General features: G+C 38.4%; 1 protein-coding gene across 1 annotated transcript in view; it reads right to left on the bottom strand.

Moving 5' to 3' along the window:
• The window catches only part of LOC134660163 (cytoplasmic aconitate hydratase-like), a 59494-nt gene that overhangs the window by 28307 nt on the left and 9945 nt on the right, over positions 1 to 21242 (bottom strand). The window contains exons 3-11 of the mRNA XM_063515893.1: positions 20042 to 20208; positions 18466 to 18611; positions 17524 to 17593; positions 14581 to 14643; positions 14314 to 14440; positions 13139 to 13269; positions 12544 to 12715; positions 11419 to 11519; positions 9951 to 10067 (exon numbers count right to left, since the gene is read on the bottom strand). Coding sequence (XP_063371963.1) covers positions 9951 to 10067; positions 11419 to 11519; positions 12544 to 12715; positions 13139 to 13269; positions 14314 to 14440; positions 14581 to 14643; positions 17524 to 17593; positions 18466 to 18611; positions 20042 to 20208 — 1094 coding nt within the window. The remainder of the gene's footprint in view (positions 1 to 9950; positions 10068 to 11418; positions 11520 to 12543; positions 12716 to 13138; positions 13270 to 14313; positions 14441 to 14580; positions 14644 to 17523; positions 17594 to 18465; positions 18612 to 20041; positions 20209 to 21242) is intronic.

Consider the following 21242-nt stretch of genomic DNA (forward strand, 5'->3'; position numbering starts at 1 on the left):
GCGAACTAAAGTTTTCGGAAAAACGAAATAAACCATTAAAACAATAAACATACAAGGTGTCCCAAGAAGTAGTGATATACTGAATGTTTTATTTTTCTAAGCGCCCTTGAAGTTGTGAACATACTGGGTAATTTTATCTTTCTTGGCATTAATTTTTTTTTTAATTCCATTCAAAGATCTAACGATAGTAAATGTTACCATACTGAATTGGCCTATCTATCAGCTTAGCACACAAAAAAAATCAAGCATCTACCGCAATAATTCACGTCACCATAAATAAAAATCTCATCGTACTCGGCGATAGGTGAAAAATTAAAAAAAATCATAACTCCGAAAATACGAAAAATCGCGGAACATACATGGGGGTGATTCAGATAGCCCTCTAGGTCCTCTACCTCCCAGCTTCAGTATATCACTACTTCTTGGGACACCCTGTATATTAAAAATTAATTTTAGCTTTAACTAGTAGGTACCCATGCCGTGAGCATAAGCATGGAGGTTGTGGGTTCGAGCTCAAAACCCGGCTAGTACCAATGAGTTTCTCGAAATGTTAGAGGAAGTTCATAAGTATGCCTATACCTATTAGGTGTGTTCAATTTGCTGTGAAACCTTAGTCTAAACCAATATTATATTATCTAAGTAGGTACATATGGTGAAGTATTAAGATGTTTCATTCCACTTACCCGTCATCAACTCCAAATTTTGTAAACATTGTCGTTTTTCAGCTTGAATCGCCTCGTGCTGACTTTTTACAAGTGTAAAATTATTCGTCACGCGGAAAAGTAACTCCCGCACGCCGGTTTTGTAAGGTTTCACCATGTTTATTCCGTTCATCACAAAACACAATGAATATTTAAACGATTTTGACAAACATACCATAGTGCATGACGTTTACTGACTGCTTAAAAAACATTGCCATATGTAGTTTTTTAATTCGATGTCAAATTATTGCGCTGCAGACTTTCTTTGGTTTGTCTCTAGTAACTGGTGTAATAAAACATTGTTTATACTGATAACAACTATTATTTGTTTCCATGCTAAAAATATTATTTATATATTAAAAATAAAAGTTGCTGTGCAGACATTTTTATTTTAGCCCCTAGACCTTGTTTATCTAATCACACAATAGTGAGCTAATTAGTTTGTTTGTCTAAAACTAAAATACAGGATGGGACTAAATATAGCTCCAAAATCTCCGATCGTAGATTCCGCTGTCCCATATAAATTCTCAGTCCCTTTTAACTAAAAAAAAAACACATTAAATATTACCTAAAACGCTGAAATCGTTTTCATGCTTCTAAATAATATGAGGATTCAAGTAAGTATGTATTTTAATGAACTGATTCCTTGCACACATTTAAAATATCAAATAAAAAAAAACATTCCATGTTATTCTGAAAATTTGCCTATACATGAAATTTCAAGACTCGCGCCTGTAACAAATATGGTTTAGCATACAAAGTTTTAAAATGTCCACTTAGAAAATAAAAATCTTTATAGATTGTACACATATTAGGTATGTCTTATTCTGATGTCTAAACAACATTACTGGAAATTTGTAGTCAGTCAGAGAGAAACTTGTCTGTTATGATTTTTGTATGTGAATTGATTTTATTCCTATTCAGTATAGGTATCATTGTTATAATTTAAAGTTTACTTTTTTCTAATAATCATGCACTTTTTAATAGATTATTATTTTATAACTTAAGGATTTTTTTTCTTGAAAGTTACAAGAAACACTCTGTATAATTATATGTATTATAACGGATCTGTATTGCCCAATGGTCGACTGGTAGGGAATATCTTAGTTCATCACCCTCGCCATTCCAAATGTATGAGTATGTGTTAAAATAATATAAATAAATATTTACAAGAGTTTTAACTAGGTTTTAGGTGACAGATGGAGTTATATAGGAAATCAGAAACAAGCCTATTTTTCTATTTTTTATCTGCAGTAACAGTGATGCTTACGTATAATTAAAAAGGACCGTATGGCAGTTGTCGTTTATTTACTTCATAAAAGCTATTTTGTATAATTTAATACTTCAACATTCTTCCTTAATCGAATATTGTATTATTCTAAATCAGTAAATCAGGTGAAAACGTCAATTATCTAACTATTGTATTAGCAAATGAGCTTCAATAATTATCATCAGTACATCATTAATGAATGACACCCCACCACAAGTGGAATAAAACCATGGGGTACTGGTTATCTGCTATCAGTTGTGTAGTATCAGTTCATACGTTCACTACTATAATTTATATTTTAATATATTTTCCTTGTAAAGTTTTAGTACTAAGAACAAAAATTAATTGATCGTCGGTGGACCTTATAACGTTGAAATAAGGTTGATTTTCCAATAACAGTGTGGTCGATATTATGCAATATGGAATATACTTCACCAATATGTTCTCAATGTTTATATCCAAATAAATTCGTGCTAAAAAGTGGTGTGACATTAATAAGTGTATAGTATCATACTAAAAGGATTGTTATTAGTAAGTATCAAAGTGAAAACATCTATTATTTTATCCATTTTGTGTTAGTTTAATTTCACCTTATATACCTAAATCGCTTTTCTTTTTTCTTTTACAATTGTATTATCATTTGACATCGCTCTCAGATTTCTACTATAGAAGTTTAGATTGCTGTGCCTTTTTTTAAGAAAAAATCGTCGATATATGTCATTTAATAGTGGCCTTCATTCTTCTAGTAGATATTTTATCATTTTATCACTGGGAGTATGATGCCAACTATTGTATAGACGTCTTCCTGACCCACCATACCACCATACATTTTATTTTTATAACAAAATATTACATTGCAATCGTAATCGCTGTAAAAACGTTTTTATTTTTGGCTGGCTGTTGTATAAACCATCCAAAGTTTCCAGACAATGTCCTCATCATTTTCATCACTATCATTTGCTGTGACAAGTCGTGTCAAGTTTGCCAGTAGACATGTTTGACAGTCTGTCACTGGGAAAGATGATACAATTTTGTTTGGCATCATTATCAACAATGCTGTGTCTGTATAGTCCTGGGTTCGAATCCCGGTGCCTAAGAATATGTGTACATATTTCTAAATATGAATTTAATATTCATTTACTTTATTTTAATGTATACATAATTTTGAATTGTTTGCTAACATCTGTATTTATTTGTTATTTAACCTATTTTCCTTTAGACTAGCGACCTCATCATAATTTAGACTACATCATCACATATTATTGACAGCTGGTTATCATGTTCTCAGTAGATATGTCAATACTCTATCACTGGGAAGCTGATACCAAGCGGTTGATGACATTTCATCATTACATCATTATAAAAAAATTTATCAAGTTTTAATATGTACGAGGTTTAAATTCCACGAACTTTTGGTCCTCCCCTCGTATTACAGTGACATTTATTCATCATCATCAAGTTGTAATATGACAGTCATATTTGTTCATCAAATCATCATCATCATATGGCAGTAATATTTGTGACAGTAGTGTCACACGCGCAGTAGACAAGTCTGTCATTCTGTCACTGGGTGCTGTGATGCCTGCTGTCGCAGATAATTTGACAGCCGGAATAACAAGTTTTTTTTATGTATATAGTGTGTATGTGTATGACGCTTAACATATATGCTTAGTGTTTAACCTCTTGCCGCCAGAACCTATATATTTTTCATTTCTTAGGTCTCTAATAGGCGGCTAAAGGTTTCAATACTTACGCCATCTGTATTTTTTAAATCATTTGGTTTTGGTCACAATTTTTAAATTTGTGGTTTTAAACATTGTGGTATTTTTTATTATTTACTTAATGATAATTGCTTTCCACGCATTTCAATATTTTTTAATACCACGTTGGTGGCAAACAAGCCTTAGTAACCGGTTACCTAATTTTATAGACGCATTAAGTTTAAATGTGACATTTCTAGACACCACCGCCAGATGGCAGCTGTCTCACATACTTGGCAGTCATACGCTCAGTAGATATGCTCAACTATCACTGGGTGCATGATACCAACTACTATGGGACGATATCTACCCTCCTAAGCCCAGCCATACAAACCAAACATCCTAAATTTGCCACTGAAATTTGAACCTAAATTGTAGAAAATAGAGTTGATTTTGCGTTGTTTGAAAATTTAACGAAACAAAGCAAAAGCGATTCTGTTCCAATTGAACATGGTTTAAATTACATCGAACTGAATAGGTACTATAGGTAGGACCTTGTGCCTTAGGAGGCTACGCAATCTTCAACACTACGAGTCACTAGAAGTTCTAATACATCATAAACACTACATAATTTTAATTAAGAACAGTAATCACACACTCATTTACATGTTTTAATTCTGTCACTGGGTTTGTGATACTGCTTTTGATTTAAACTTCGTCGTTTTTACAAGCTGATTTTTCTATTTACTTGTATATGTACGTATAGTAGTATATGTATCTTCTCACTTGATGGTCTCATCGGAAGACCAGCGCTGGAAGCCACCAGCAACATGCTGAGATGAGGCCATTTCTTGGCACTTTAATCTTATTTTATGTTTTCTTTTAAATTATGTATTATCTCGTTTGTTTGTGCTTACGAATAAATTAATATATTCTATTCTATACGGACCGTGCGCGTTGGAGGTTCTGCCATCTTGTGACCTAAACCGGAAACTCAAACTTGACTTACAAGGTGCCTCCATACCGCAGTAAAATGTTGTGGAGTAACATTGTGGAACAGTAACCATCATCATCATCGTCCTGTCCAGGCCGGTTTCGGCCTCGGCGACTGATTATGTACTGTAAGTAATTAGGTAATAAATACCACCACCATTCTATTAAAGAATATTTTGCAAATGCTTTAGATTAAACTTTGTTGACATCGATACTGTACCTACGTGTAATTCTGACTCTGACATTCTATTAATCTGTAATGCATTATTATTGTTGTGATTGTTTTATTATATTTTATGTTGATTTTATTGTGCACCATATAATTGTATTTGCATGCATTTAAGTATGTTTTATTGCAAATAAATAAAGTGATTGATTGTTTGAGGTAAGTTTAGATGCACCTTACTGCCATCTTGTGGCCTAAACCGGAAACTTACACTTGACAGTTAGCGTCAGTAAACAGGAGGCATGTGCTGCCCTACTGTTGCGCGCCCTCAATTAATTTATGTTTTTTTTACTTAGGAATGGCAGTGACATTTTAGCAAGTCCAATGGTAGTCGGGGTCATTGCTCCAGTAAATATATTATATACATATTTATAATACTGGGAGAATGATAACAATTACTTTTGGACATCATCATCATCAGCAGCATCGTGGACTTAGTTTACCTTTACCATATGATATTTGTTGCTAGCTTGGTCGAACTATCACGTCAATGTAAATCAGGGTTCGAAAGGATAATTATCAATGATAGTTATCTTGATAAGTATCGTGATTGTTATGCCTGATAATTATCGTCAGGATATTTATCGGATAGTTATCAAAAAGACTAAAATTATCTAGATAATTTCGAACCCTGATTTAAATGGGATATTTTAAGGGTTTTATATAGTTTCCAGGTGTGAATATCGTAGGTTTACATACAGTTTTTTTAGATTAAGTTAGGTTATGTACTGACGTGGTAGTGATCACATGCTCAGCCGACATGTCTGTATATCTGTCACTGGGTATGTGATGCCTACTGCTCTAGTACAAATCAACGAGTTTTTTTACTAATATGTACCATGTACCATACATTTAATTTGCTTCCACATTCAAACAACATAAATTCATAATGGTTTAATTTATTTTTATGTGTGGTTTTATTTGAACAGTAAGTTAAAAGTCTATTAGAAGATGGTAGTCACTGTCTCAGTAGATAAGTTACAGATTCTATCACTGGGAGATTGATACCATCTGATTTTAGACTACATCATCATATCGGCATCATTTTATCAAGAACAATAACATAAAGCATGATTATGTCACAGGGCGGACACGCCATACATCAAAAATAATTTGCGTTTATATGTGTGCGCGGGACGTCTGTACACGCGTCATTGTGTATGTGTGGGTAAGTCGCTGTACTGAGAGCACGCCAGAAGTCCGCCAGATTCATGTCGCGGGGCGAGGTAATGCGAGTCGGGGCGGGGCGGTGCGTGGCCGTTCTGTATGATAATACTATTACTTATTCTGTGATTATGTTTAACCTAGTGATTCACTTTCATTTTTCTAATCATTTTTTTTTTTGTTTAGGTTAATTATAAAAATACCCTTTTTACCTTCTTAGCAATGTACAGTCATGCTCTGTGATTGTTACGCCATTTAGCTAGTAAATTGGAAATTCCATACCGTAAGTATGGAACAACCAATTTAGCTAGGACACAAAATGCAGAGATGTGACTTATTTGAAATACTTGTATTTAAAATGCAAATACAAAATGCAAAATACCTATTTTGTATTTTGTATTTAAATACCTTTTGAAGAAAACTATTTTGTATTTTATTTGAAATAGTTTTTGAGACCTATTTTCTATTTTCAAAATACAAAATACTTTATAGTAGGTAATGTTGGTAGGAGTTACAATCTCTTCTGATGTTACAATCCTGGCAACTCTCTCATTCTTTTAACATGGAACTGTTGAATCTGTTTAGTAACGTCGCTCATCATTAAAAAAGTGGAATCTTGAGTGTTGCGAGGGTTTCAAGGTACGAGAGGAGAACAAACTTTTCTGCCCTGATGAAACACAAACGAGAGGTTTTCATCACACTAACGAGAGGCATTATACTAGCTGTAAAACATTACAAATCTAAATTAATGCTTTTAAAAATTGTTCGTTATAAACCATCATCCATCCATCCTTCCGGTTAATATGAGCAAACAACTAGAAATGTGCACTTTAGATAGAGGACTGATTGACACACTGTTTTCAAAGAATAAAGAGAGTCTTTTCAATTCGGATATTCTGAGTAATACCTACTTTTTAATTCAGACTAGGTATTCACTATTCAGAGTACCTTTTATCGCAAAGTATTTGTATTTTTAAAAAGTATTTTGAAAATACCTATTTCGTATTTTGTATTTTAAATACAAATTCAAAAACTATTTTGTATTTTGCATTTGAAATAGTATATCAAGAAAGTATTTGTATTTTGTATTTAAATACTTTTTATAAAGTATTTTTCACATCTCTGACAAAATGGCGTAACAATCCCGTGTGATGGTGGTGACTGTACATGGGGCTAATTTTCAAACAATTATTTTCCTACAACAATATACCTGTTAAAACATATATTTCCCCACAGCACGCATTAAGGCAGGGACACACTTATCCCACGTACGCAACGTATGCAATGCATTATGGCAATCTGAACCCTGGAAGTTGTATGCTTAGAAACATACTTGTCATTCGTTGCGTTGCGTATGACAGGTATGTTTCTAAGCATACAAATCTTAGGGTGCAGACGTCATAATGCATTGCATACGTTGCGTACGTGGGATAAGTGCGTCCTGAGCTTTATGGTTCATGATATTCATATGCTCATTAGTAATCATGATCATCAGCGTGTAAGACAGTAGTTCGTCATCACATATCACCCGCTCAGTAGACATTCACATATCTGTCACTGGGTGCGTGATAACTGATGATGAGACTATCTCATCATGGTGCCATCATTTGATCATTAATATATTGTTTTGTTTTTCGTTGTTTTGTTCTGTGTATGTCAATTGCTATCTTGTATTATCATCGTCATATTTTATTTTCGTGTGTTTTATTTTGCCCCTTTGCTATGTGTGTTTTCTGTGTTATAGTTTATGTATTTCAGTCTTAAAGTATTATGACAGCTTAAAATTTTGAATTAGAATATTTGTGACATTTTTAATAACCTATTGATAAATCTTAAAGTGTTATAGGTCCGAATACCTACTTCAGAATGGTGGCCATCATTTTTTCAGCGGATAAGTTACCTTCTATCACTGAATTAATGGTGCTCACTGTTAAGAAGACTACATCATCAATTCATCACGCATCACAAAAATTACAGATCGATTAAGCAAATTGGGGTAATAGATCTTTTATTTTAGTATCTGGGACATAAAAAATATGATGAATCATATATATCATCATCAGAAAAATGATGGAGGAGTAAATTGGAAAACTATGTCATCACAAGATATGATGGTGGAATGTGTTGGAAGACTACATCATCACAAATATGATGGAGGAGTGAATCGTAGAAAAATGGTTGCCACATCCGCAGTAGACATGTTGTGATACTGTCACTGGGTTTGTAGCAAACAATTGTTCTAGATTTTATCTACAGTGCTACGCGATCTCGGCGAAATTGGAAGTGAAAGTAACCTCGTGACTTTTACGTGACCTGGCCATCAAGCGTTTTTTTTTTATAATTATGACAAACAAGGTGTTTCATTTAATGGTACCTGAATAACTAGACCTAACAGATGATCCTGGTAACATTTACTTGTTTAAAAAAATTAGAATCACTACATAGCATAAAACAAAGTCGCTTCCCGCTGTCTGTCTGTATGTATGCTTAGATCTTTAAAACTACGCAACGGATTTTGATGCGGTTTTTTTAAATAGATAGAGTGATTCAAGAGGAAGGTTTATGTATAATTTGTTATTCTTTCAAGAGACTCGTTAAACTTCACTTTTTATCTGCTCCATAATACTTTTACCTGTTTCCTTTTCCCTATAGCTGGCATATTTACACTTGTATTTGTATCTTATCTTATTTTATTTTTATTTGTGTTATACTGTTTTGTATTGTGTTTTTCTGTGCTAAAATTCTTATATTGAATATGAAACACCTACTGACATGACATAAATTTATTAATTTCCGCTACCTAAAGGTTGTCTGGAAGAGATCGCTTTTTAGCGATAAGACCGCCTGTTGTTTAACCTCTTCTTCCTGTATTATCCGTATAGTTTTCTGTAATGAGGTGTGCAATAAAGAGTATTTGTATTGTATTGTTAACCCGTGTGAGGCCGGGGCGGATCGCTAGTTATCTATAAAAGTATTTAATATCTTAACTAACCTTCTAGCCTAGTCGGTGGTGAGACTACCTACGAAGCTGGATTCCGTTCGATCCCAATAATGTATGTGTGTTTATTTATGTATCACAAATTCTTTTTTTACTATTTATCTTTTGAAGTTGGCCACTGTTAGTAATAGGCCACCAAATGAATTCTATTCACCTATAAACAGAGTTCATTTTAGTATAAGGTTTCAATAACTGGCCAGCCTTCAATAACAAGCCGCTTTATACTAAAATGAATTCTGTTTATAGGTTAATAGAATTCATTTTCGGTTTAGGGTGGCCAGTTACTGGCGAATTACCACGTATTACGCCTAATACCACGGTGCCTAATACCCAAAGGACTTTACTTAAGCCTGTGTAAGATGGTCCCAAATATAAAGTGTCATTCAATAGAACTTGCTAACTATGTAAACAAAAGTTACTAGTAATTTGACATTCAGTGTCAATTTTAGTATGGCGGTTTGTTTACATAGTTAGCAAGTTCTATTGAGTGACACTTTATATATATACTCTTTTTAGGGTTCCGTACCCAAAGGGTAAAAACGGGACCCTATTACTAAGACTCCGCTGTCCGTCCGTCCGTCCGTCCGCCCGTCCGTCCGTCTGTCACCAGGCTGTATCTCACGAACCGTGATAGCTAGACAGTTGAAATTTTCACAGATGATGTATTTCTGTTGCCGCTATAACAGCAAATACTAAAAACAGAATAAAATAAAGATTTAAGTGGGGCTCCCATACAACAAACGTGATTTTTGACCGAAGTTAAGCAACGTCGGGCGGGGTCAGTACTTGGATGGGTGACCGTTTTTTTGCTTGTTTTGCTCTATTTTTTGTTGATGGTGCGGAACCCTCCGTGCGCGAGTCCGACTCGCACTTGGTCGGTTTTTTGAGGATCACATACCTTGTTGCTCAGGCATTCCTGGAAATCTTTCTTCATATTGGAGACGGAGACGCGGTCCTGTGGCCGCTTGGGGCCGCTAACTGACGTCACGACCGTGGCCAGGTCCAGCTCGACTATCTGAATAAATAATCAGATTAGTGTAGTGAAAAGGTAGGAAGTGTTGTAAAAGTTGAACCAATTTAAAAATAAACTAGACAAGCACACCTATACATCTACTTGTCAATGACAACTGTCAATGATTACTGGATACAGGCAATATCAGTTGTCACAACTGCCTGCCTGAATAATTACTGTCTTGGGTGAGACTTGAACTCACGGCCTCTGGATCGATACTCCAGCGCTCTGCCATCTGAGCCACCAAGACCTCATCCATAGCCAGCAAATCTTTCCACCATATTATGGGTCATGGTGGCTCAGATGGCAGAGACGGCTTCAAGTCTCACCCGAGACAGTAATTATTCCACTTTTAAATTTAATCTAAGCTTAATAGCATCTGTCGCAGACGTTTCTGCTTGTTAAAAATTAAATTTGTAAAATGTATAAAGAAGGCGGTGGCTTGTGCAGTCAAGTTCATAAATATATTTACAAGCCAATGTTCCAAAAATACATTTAGACACCTCTAAAACATACTACACTACATAGTATAAAACAAAGTCGCCTCCCGCTGTCTGTCTGTATGTATGCTTAGATCTTTAAAACTACGCAACGGATTTTGATGCGGTCTTTTTTTAATAGAGTGATTCAAGAGGAAGGTTTTTGTATTATTTGTTAACCCGTGCGAAGCCGGGGCGGGTCGCTAGTGATAATATATTTTTGGAAAGTTGGCTTGTTCCTAGTTCATTACAATCATTACGATACAAGTGCGAAATGTATCGTATAAATAACGTTTTACAGTTCATGTGGCCCTTTAAATTCAATCTAATTACTGCACGAGGGCGGTAAAGTAGATTATACCATATATATGTATATATATATATGGCGTGTCAAATGCATAAATGGTAAAAACATGCCCTAACTGGCAATTAAGTTATTAGGAAACATACTGGGAAACATAAGGAAACCATATGTATTTGACAGGCAAAAAAACAATTTATATGTATTCATTACAACAGCGGTCGGCAACCTTTTAGCCGCACAGTAGTTAACGAAGTTGACGCGGGCCGCACTTTGTTATTATTTATGACTTTATCAGACATTGTCGTTTGTCAATATTACATACAAAATAGCCAGGGAGGCTCGCGGGCCGCAAGTGAGAGGTTCACGCGCCACATGTTGCCGACCGCTGCATTACAACAACAAAAAATATTTCAATTTTAAAGAAATGTTCAGTTTTTTTTTGCTAGCATTTTTTTAATATACTCTGTCCGGAATGGGAATTACCGGCCGAGCATAATTTGTGAGGTCGAAAGAAGCGAGGCAGTTTATGAGCACGAGGCAGGTATTCCTAGTAATTGACTATTATATCTACCTCAGAGAAGATGGGGTCCTGTGAGGGGTCATTGTAGTCCCTGAACTGGTTGGTGGCCCGCAGGTACGCCTCGATGATGTCGATCTTCTCTTGGGTGCGGTCTGTCAAAAAAAAATAGTTAAATAATTGTTTTTTGAGTTCCGTACCTCAAAAGGAAAAAACGGAACCCTTATAGGATCACTCGTGCGTCTGTCTGTCACAGCCTATTTGCTCCGGAACTACTGGACAAATTAAGTTGAAATTTGGCATACATATGTAAATTTGTATATTGTACTTACTAGTCTGCGCTAGGTATTGTAGTGATCTAGCGTCAACCGGGAAGTGCGCAACCGTTGCCCCGAACTCGGGGCACATGTTGACGACAGTAGCTCTGCTCGGAGACACCAGTATTGTACTTACTAGTCTGCGCTAGGTACTGCAGTGATCTAGCGTCAACCGGAAAGTGCGGCACGGTTGCCCCGAACTCGGGACACATGTTAGCGACGGTAGCTCTGCTCGGAGACACCAGTATTGTACTTACTAGTCTGCGCTAGGTACTGCAGTGATCTAGCGTCAACCGGGAAGTGCGCAACCGTTGCCCCGAACTCGGGGCACATGTTGACGACAGTAGCTCTGCTCGGAGACACCAGTATTGTACTTACTAGTCTGCGCTAGGTACTGCAATGATCTAGCGTCAACCGGGAAGTGCGCGACGGTTGCCCCGAACTCGGGACACATGTTGGCGACAGTAGCTCTGCTCGGAGACACCAGTATTGTACTTACTAGTCTGCGCTAGGTACTGCAGTGATCTAGCGTCAACCGGGAAGTGCGCAACCGTTGCCCCAAACTCGGGGCACATGTTGGCGACAGTAGCTCTGCTCGGAGACACCAGTATTGTACTTACTAGTCTGCGCTAGGTACTGCAGTGATCTAGCGTCAACCGGGAAGTGCGCAACCGTTGCCCCAAACTCGGGGCACATGTTGACGACAGTAGCTCTGCTCGGAGACACCAGTATTGTACTTACTAGTCTGCGCTAGGTACTGCAATGATCTAGCGTCAACCGGGAAGTGCGCGACGGTTGCCCCGAACTCGGGACACATGTTGGCGACAGTAGCTCTGCTCGGAGACACCAGTATTGTACTTACTAGTCTGCGCTAGGTACTGCAGTGATCTAGCGTCAACCGGGAAGTGCGCGACGGTTGCCCCGAACTCGGGACACATGTTGGCGACGGTGGCGCGGTCCGCGATGCTGAGCGCAGACACGCCGGGGCCGAAAAATTCCACGAATTTACCGACTACGCCGAGCGAGCGGAGGTGCTGAAACATGAATACAATTAGAATAAAATAACATTTATTCAGGAGGTTTAAACAAGAAAAAACCGGGCAAGTGCGAGTCGGACTATACATAAACCTTCCTCTTGAATATCTCTATTAAAAAAACCGCATCAAAATCCGTTGCGTAGTTTTAAAGATCTAAGCATACATATAGGGACAGAGAGCGGGAAGCGACTTTGTTTTATACTATGTAGTGATACAAATACATAGAAAACACCCAAGACTTAGGAACAAAATATCTGTGCTCATCACACAAATAAATGCCCTTAACGGGATTCGAACCCAGGACCGCGGGTCACAGGGGACATTTTGACACTTTGACCCCTAAAGCCCCAGACCCCTTCGCCCTTCCCCTAAAGGTACGGTACCCCTTATTTAGTTAAAAAGGCGAATTTGGTTAGTAACCTTGGTGATGGTGAGCACTAGGTCAGTAGAAGTGGTGAGCGGGTTCAGTTCCCCGATGAGGCGGTATCCGACCACCTTCGGCAGCAGCATGCTGATGGCCTGGCCCAACATTACTGCCTCCGCTTCGATACCTGGGGAAAAAAACAAAATTGAGGACATTTCCTACTAAACTATGACTAAACAAAAATATTATGACAACATTTATTTATGACGCAAATAAAATAATACAGTAAATTTACACATTTAGCGTTTGCCACAGAATAAATAATAGTACTAAGTACAGAAGACTCACTCTCTAACATAACGCGTCTGTTACGATCAGCACAGATATGGCCGCTAGGTGGCGACAGCGCCACGCGCGGCTTATGGCTTTCCCCAAAATTGGGGCCGAACGGATGTACGTTTAGCTACCTGTAGCAAAGCGAGTGAGACACGCCTGCGTTTGCGTCAAATCCGGTAGTTCTGATTTTTTGCAGACTTATTTATGATGTTGTAGGGTTATAATCGCTCAAAACTAAAAGAAAACCGAAATTACGCGGTTTCTTCGATTTTTGACAAAGTATAGCGTTCGGCGCTCGGCGCTCGAGGTCACAAACTTGGATTATTCATTGGGCCAAAATCATAAATGTCGGCAAAAAATCAGAACTACCGGATTTGACGCAGAAAAGCCACGTTACAAAATTCGACTTTACTGGATTAATCACTAAAAAAAGAAGTTTTTTTCGGATTTGTTGCTCAATATTAACTCCATAATAGACTTTCATTTATTGATAAAATAATACGTAACATAATAACTTAGCTTTTTTTTACAATAGTTCACAAAACACCCAATTTGCTAGAGCGAGGCGTGCTAGAAATAATAATAAAAAAAAAAAACAAAAACAGAAAGTTACTTCCAACGCCCCAATCGACGACACCAAAAACCGTGAAGTAATCCAATATTGTCGGTGCCGACCAATGTGTAAGTTTTTCTAAATCTTACCCCCTACGCCCCACCCCGCGATACCAAAGACCATGAAGAAATCAGTTTTGGTCGGTGCCGACTAAACTGTAAGTACGTCATAATCTCACCTCCAACGCCCCAGCCGATGATACCAAATGAAGACGATACCAAGACTATGAAGAAATAAGCTTTTGTCGGTGCCGACTAAACTGTAAGTACGTCAGAATCTCACCTCCAACACCCCAGCCGACGACGCCAAGTCCGTTAATCATAGTGGTGTGGCTGTCGGTGCCGACCACGGAGTCTGGGTGCAGTATGTCTTTGGAGAATACCACGCGGGCCAAGTATTCCAAATTGACCTTGAAATAAATGATTTCATATGAAAACATTTCATGAACACAGAATATATAATTAATATATATGCATACATTTCTTTCAGTGTATTTAGGTATGTAGTATATTGCTGTTTTTTTAAACGTATAAAAAATACATGACTAACCTGGTGGACTATGCCAGATCCTGGTGGCACGATCAACATGTTGTCGAAAGCTTGCGCACCCCACTGTAACAGAAATACGCTTTTTAAATTTGGGCGACACACAAATAGGCTAACAAAAAAAAAACCGGCCAAGTGCGAGTCGGACTCGTGCACGGAGGGTTCCGCACCATGAACAAAAAATAGAGCAAAACAAGCAAAAAACGGTCACCCATCCAAGTACTGACCCCGCCCGACGTTGCTTAACTTCGGTCAAAAATCACGTTTGTTGTATGGGAGCCCCACTTAAATCTTTATTTTATTCTGTTTTTAGTATTTGTTGTTCTATAACAACGGCAACAGAAATACATCATCTGTGAAAATTTCAACTGTCTAGCTATCACGGTTCGTGAGATACAGCCTGGTGACAGACGGACGGACGGACGGACGGACGGACGGACAGCGGAGTCTTAGTAATAGGGTCCCGTTTTTACCCTTTGGGTACGGAACCCTAAAAATTTGGTCGGCATAGTGGATGGTGACCCTGCCTATAAAGTCGACGATCCTGGGTTCAACAGTGGCGTAGCTAGCCGTGGGCGAAGTGGGCCGTCGCCCACGGCCTCGCGCCCCAAGGGGGGCCTCGCGCCCCAAGGGGGGGCCTCGCGACCCCAAGGGGGGGGGGCTCGCGCCCCGGGGGGGGGGGGGCTCGCGCCCCAGGGGGGGGGCTCGCGCCCTTCGGGCACAGTGAAACAAAAGGGCCTCACAGATGCGATTTCGCCTACACGAGATTAGTTGACGCTATGCCACTGGGGTTCAAATCCCGGTAAGGGCATTTATTTGTGTGACGAGCACAGATAATTCCTGAGTCATAGATGTTTTCTATCTATTTAAGCAGTACCGTCTTTACCATAAGGGCACACGGGGCCTCAGGGGGCCCCGAAGGACAGAGTGTAACAGTATATCTGATGACCACTGAAACCTGTGTCGAAACAAATAAATTTCGCGTTAGACCCGTCTATAAATGTGAGTTAATATTTGATTACCCATTCAGGGAGCGTACATTTCATGCCGGTTTCGTCATAATGACGTATTCATATAAACACACAGGATGTTTCAAAAAACGTAGTGACACAACTTAGTAACCGGAAACGTAGTGACTTTTATTTTATTTTTAATTATAGGCCACAACAACGTGTCTATCAACGTTTGATTATTAGTAACATAATAGTTTCTGAAATAAAACAAATAAGTATTTAATGGGTTGGAAACAAAATGCTTTATTGAGTAATATTATATTATTAAGTACTATCACTCAGTTTCGTCTTCTACGTAGTCAACAAGTTGGAAAAAAGAAACGCACCATCGTGTCAATTCAAAGCATACTATGCCATACAATTTAAACGAAGGGAACACCATATCTTCGCTATCCACATCGACTTCATCGTCCATTGAAATACTTAATTCATACCTATTATATTTATACACTGTAAGTATATTTTGGATTCATATTATGTTCAGTTTTTGTTATTCAATTTTTTCCATGGTATATTCGATGCTATCATGAAATTGGTCAAGTCCATGTTAAAATCAAACTGTGTTTCTTTATGTTCCTCATGTTCTTTGCAACTTGATGTTGCTTTCTTTTGGTGGCAAACTTTGCTGACAGCAGGAACAATAAATTTGTTTATTATCTATAACTAAACGTGGATTTATTTGGCACAATAATTCTATAGCCTCCATAGCGACTTTGGCAAAGCATTAAGTTTCCTGATCTTATTAAATTTAACTGAAATGTTGTTTCCGCACGTCTACAATTTGTGACAAAGAGTAAACTTTGATGTGAGTGATGTGACAATGTCAGATAATATTCTTTCAATGTCCGTCTCAAGTGTCAATATATATCTACTTAAACGGAAGAGGTTGATTAGATAACAGTGATTAATCATTGATTAATCATATTTTCCATTATTAGGTACGAATAAATAAACGTTCGTTATTCCATTGCCCTTTTCAAACTTTGTCCATCCTGTATGTAGGTTGACGTCATACGCCTGTCATCGGCATGAAATGTACGCTCCCTGCCCATAATAAATAGAAGATCATAGTAGAAAAATGTTAGTTTAATTCGCATTCTTTACTTTCCAAAAGGGCCCCAGCATAGTTTAAGACGGCCCTGTATTTAAGTATCTGTATATTACATATATCGTTGTCTGAGCACCCACAACACAAGCCTTCTTGAGCTTACCGTGGCACTCAGTCAATTTGTGTAAAAAATAAAAATGTCCCTATCATATTTATTTATTTATTTTAAACAGGGATGTTGCGGATGCCGATTTTTTGACATTCGCGGACGCGGATGCGGATGCGGATTTTTAAAGGCTCCCATCCGCGGATGCGGATGTCAAGATAGGTACATAAAAAACATCAAATATTACATTTTAGTAATTTTTATTTCAAAAAGCCGGCCAAGTGCGAGTCGGGCTCGCATTCCAAGGGTTCCGTACATTAAGTCCCACTCACGCTTGACTGCTAATTTCTAATAGGTTTTTTTGGCTAATGACTAAATTACCTAGCAGTCTAGCACTTACGCCGATGCTAAGACGTTCCTGTACCGACCTGTTCCACATCCGCATCCGCATTAAATCCGCATCGATTTTATGCGGATGCGGATGCAGATGCGGATGTTGAAAATAATGCGGAAGTTCCGCGGTTGCGGGTATTCGCAACATCCCTGATTTTAAATGCAAAGATCCACGCAGGTGTCGCTGCAGTGCGATGGTTCCAATTAACAGGCATTTTTTTTTACCTACTTACAAAATTTTTGTCTATGAATTTAGGAACTTGAAGCTCACGGCGAAACGAATTAAACTATTCGTTCGTGCTTTTCTCCACATATGGATATGTCCACAGAAGAGACGTGAACCAAATTGCGAGCTATGGACGCATTTAGAAAGGCAAAAACCTCACCTTCAAAAACTGGAATCTCTCCTTGTTTCTTTCAAACTCCAATTCCTGGTTTTTGTTCAAAGCATCGGGTCTGAAAATAAATAAGTATGTAATATGTAATTTATTGCCGCAACCACCGAATAAATAACAGTACTAAGTACAGAAGACTCACTCTCTAACAAAACGCGTCTGTTACGATCAGCACAAATATGGCCGCTTGGTGGCGACAGCGCCACGCGCGGCTTATGGCTGTCCCCAAAATTGGGGCGGAACGGATGTACTTTTAGCTACCTGTAGCAAAGCGACGAAATCGCGGAGTGAGCCACGCCTGCCACAACTAGCGACCCGCCCCGGCTTCGCACGGGTTACATACAAATTATACACCTAAATCTTCCTCAAGAATCACTCTATTGATAGGTGAAAACCGCATTAAAATCCGTCCATTTGTTTCCGAGTTTATCTGACATACATACACACAAACAGACAGACGCGACAGGGGACTTTGTTTTATAAAGTGTAGTCAAAGATACCAAAAATAGAAGGGTGACGCTAGTGAGACAGAAAAAGCGAAAGAATGAGACGGGTAATGAAAGATATAGAAGGGTCAAACAGAAAACTGTGTTCACGTCTTTCCTGTAGACATACACAAGAGTTAAGGGCTATAAAGGTTAATTTTCTTATTTAACCCTTATCCACGTGAAAAGGTCCTCCTTTTATTTAGAGAACTATGATAAAACTAGTGTGTTCACGCTAACTGTACATTTTTCTCTCCTGTGGGCAATAATTAACAGCTTGTGGGCATGTAAGTAATGATTTTATCATAGTTCTCTAAATAAAAGGAGAACCTTTTCACGTGGATAAGGGTTAAATAAGAAAATTAACCTTTATAGGCCTTAACTCTTGTGTATGTCTACAGGAAAGACGTGAACACAGTTTTCTGTTTGACCGAGAAGGATCACTCACGTCCTAGCGAAGTCGACCTGCACGGAATGGTCGATGACCAGGTCGGCGGGGCAGATGGGGTTGATCTTGTCAGGGTTGCCACCGAGCTCGCGCACGGCGGCGCGCATCGCCGCGAAATCTACCACCGCTGGCACCCCTGTCAGGTCCTGCAACAAAACATAATTGTTGAAGTGAAAACTTCTTTAGCGGCGCTGTGCACTTTTTGAGGTGGGGAAAAAATGTTAAACTCGCGACAGGTCACGTGACCGACAGATTCGACAGAATGAAAATTCGTAAGACGGACACGTGACCTGATCGAAAAAATTGTTACAATGTCATTGAGTTTTCACTTCTGCCGGCACTCCCGGAGTGCAACCCGTTGTTTTTTTATTTATTTTAGCAGATCCAACAGCTAATCATAACAATAAAATCTTAAATAGAGGTACAGAGACAATCACAGGAACTCGCAATAGGGAGTCTTACTGCAATGTTCTGCCACCAGAGTGCAGCACTAGCGCTTATCGTAAACCATAGAGTATCTTATACATACTGTGCCTTAAACAGTTTTTTGACAAGTATTCACAGATAATGAATTAATGAATGAATGAAATAAATTTATTCCAGAAATATTCCATATGTGATTAAAATATCTAAAATATTTAAAACTAATTACATAATAAATTATAATAATTATGATTAAATTAAATTAAGACGTACACAAACACAACAATTAATTACTAAGGACCTGAGTGAGGATAATAAAATATGACATTGATGCATAGAACATTCTTAGACACTGAACGCAGAGCCCTCTAGCGTTGTGTACTCAAACTTCTATGAAATTATGACGTTTAAATAACATTTGCAGAGTCTGGGCTAGTCGCTGTCAACTTAGCTTGGCCCAACTCTATTTATTTAAACTTTATTGCACAAAATATATACAACAATGTACAAATGAGGGACTTTATGCCAAATGGCATTCTCTACCAGTCAACCATAGGGCCAAACAGAGATAGGTATACCTACAATTGGTACAGAGAGAGAAATATATTGAGTGGATTAATAAAAAAAACATATTTATATAATACATAAATAAATAAAATAGGATATCACTACATAGTATAAAACAAAGTCGCTTCCCTGTCTGTCTGTCTGTACTGTATGTATGCTTAGATCTTCAAAACTACGCAACGGATTTAGATGCGGTTTTTTTAATAGATAGAGTGATTCAAGAGGAAGGTTTATGTATAATTTGTTAACCCGTGCGAAACCGGGGCGGGTCGCTAGTATATGTATAAACTAAAACATATTTATAAAATACATACAAATATACAATAAATATAATAATGATGGATATTATTCGAACTCTTGTTTTAGCAAATCCTTACTTAACACAGTAACAGTAAGTGTAAGGCCTGAGTGGAGGCTCTTGTTGTGCGTGCAGCGGGGCGGGGCGCGCGGCGTGCATGTTAAACAAATGCGCACGTATAGGAGCGGCCTTAGTGCACGCTGCTCACGTCACGAGTGAGCCCACAGCCACGCTGCACGCGTCGCCGAGCGAGCGTCCACTCAGGCCTCACTTAGGTTTAAAACCTACCTGCAATATCACCCTGGCGGGTTTGAAAGCGATCTCCACTCCACCTTCCACGGCCTGGTTTTTCTCCCACTCTAACACATTGTTGACGTCCTTCTCTAACACCTGGAAGTTGTCGCAGTTGCGTACACATGACTCGAGCAGCACTCTAATGCTGTATGGGAGCCGGTCTGTGAAATAAGATTTTTGATAAAACTTAATTATCCTCCTAGGCCCAAAGTCCTACCTATAGTACCTATTCAGTTCGATGGAATTTAAACCATGTTCAATTGGAAAAGAGTCGCTTTTGCTTTGTTTCGTTTAATTTTCAAACAACGCAAAATCAACTCTATTTCCTACAATTTAGGTTCAAATTTCAGTGTCAAATTTAGGATGTTTCGTTTGTATGGCTGTGCCGTAGGAGGGTATTGATACACGTTTTTATCGTTGACTGTACTTTATTTAAACACGCAACCACAGAATAAGTAATAGTATTATCATACAGAACGAACACGCAACGCCCCGCCCCGATTCGGATTACCTCGCCCGCGACAGGCCGCGACATGAATGTGTGCGTAAGTCGCTCTACTGAGAGCATGTCAGCGGGCTCAGCACGGATCCATTTTTATCCACTATCACTATGCCCGTCACTTTCGCACTTACCTACTTGTTAGAACGTGACAGGCATGGTGATAAATGATAAAAATGCGACCGTGCTACTAGGGCAGGATTCCGTCAGAAACTCAATGACGCGTGTACAGACGTGCCGTGCACACATGTAAACGCAAATCATTTTTGATGTATGGCGTGTCCGCCCTGTGACGCAACTAATATTCATCGAGACAATTCAAAAAAATCCAAAAACAATTAGACAGAGTTCCCATGGCCACCTCCTGTCTCCATCATCAGATCAGCTCCCTGTCATCATATTATTGCACTGTCATTTGATTTACATATGTAAGGTAAACGTACTAGTGCTCGACATGCTACTGCCTAATAGATAACACCCTACTGTCACCTCTATTGACAATGACTTGTTTCAAGATGTCATGTACTGGGACCACGTCGAGCACAGGTACGTTTACCTTATGAAAAATTTCAGCTCAATCGGAGATCGGGAAGTGTGTCAAATTTAGAAATATAATAAACTAAAATACCTTTTTAGTTATTTTAATTGTAGTTAGTTTTAGTTTTATATTCCTGTCTATGTTTACATAATGTCATT

The sequence above is a fragment of the Cydia amplana genome, chromosome 26, assembly GCF_948474715.1.
Source record: "Cydia amplana chromosome 26, ilCydAmpl1.1, whole genome shotgun sequence".
Lineage (NCBI taxonomy): Eukaryota > Metazoa > Arthropoda > Insecta > Lepidoptera > Tortricidae > Cydia > Cydia amplana.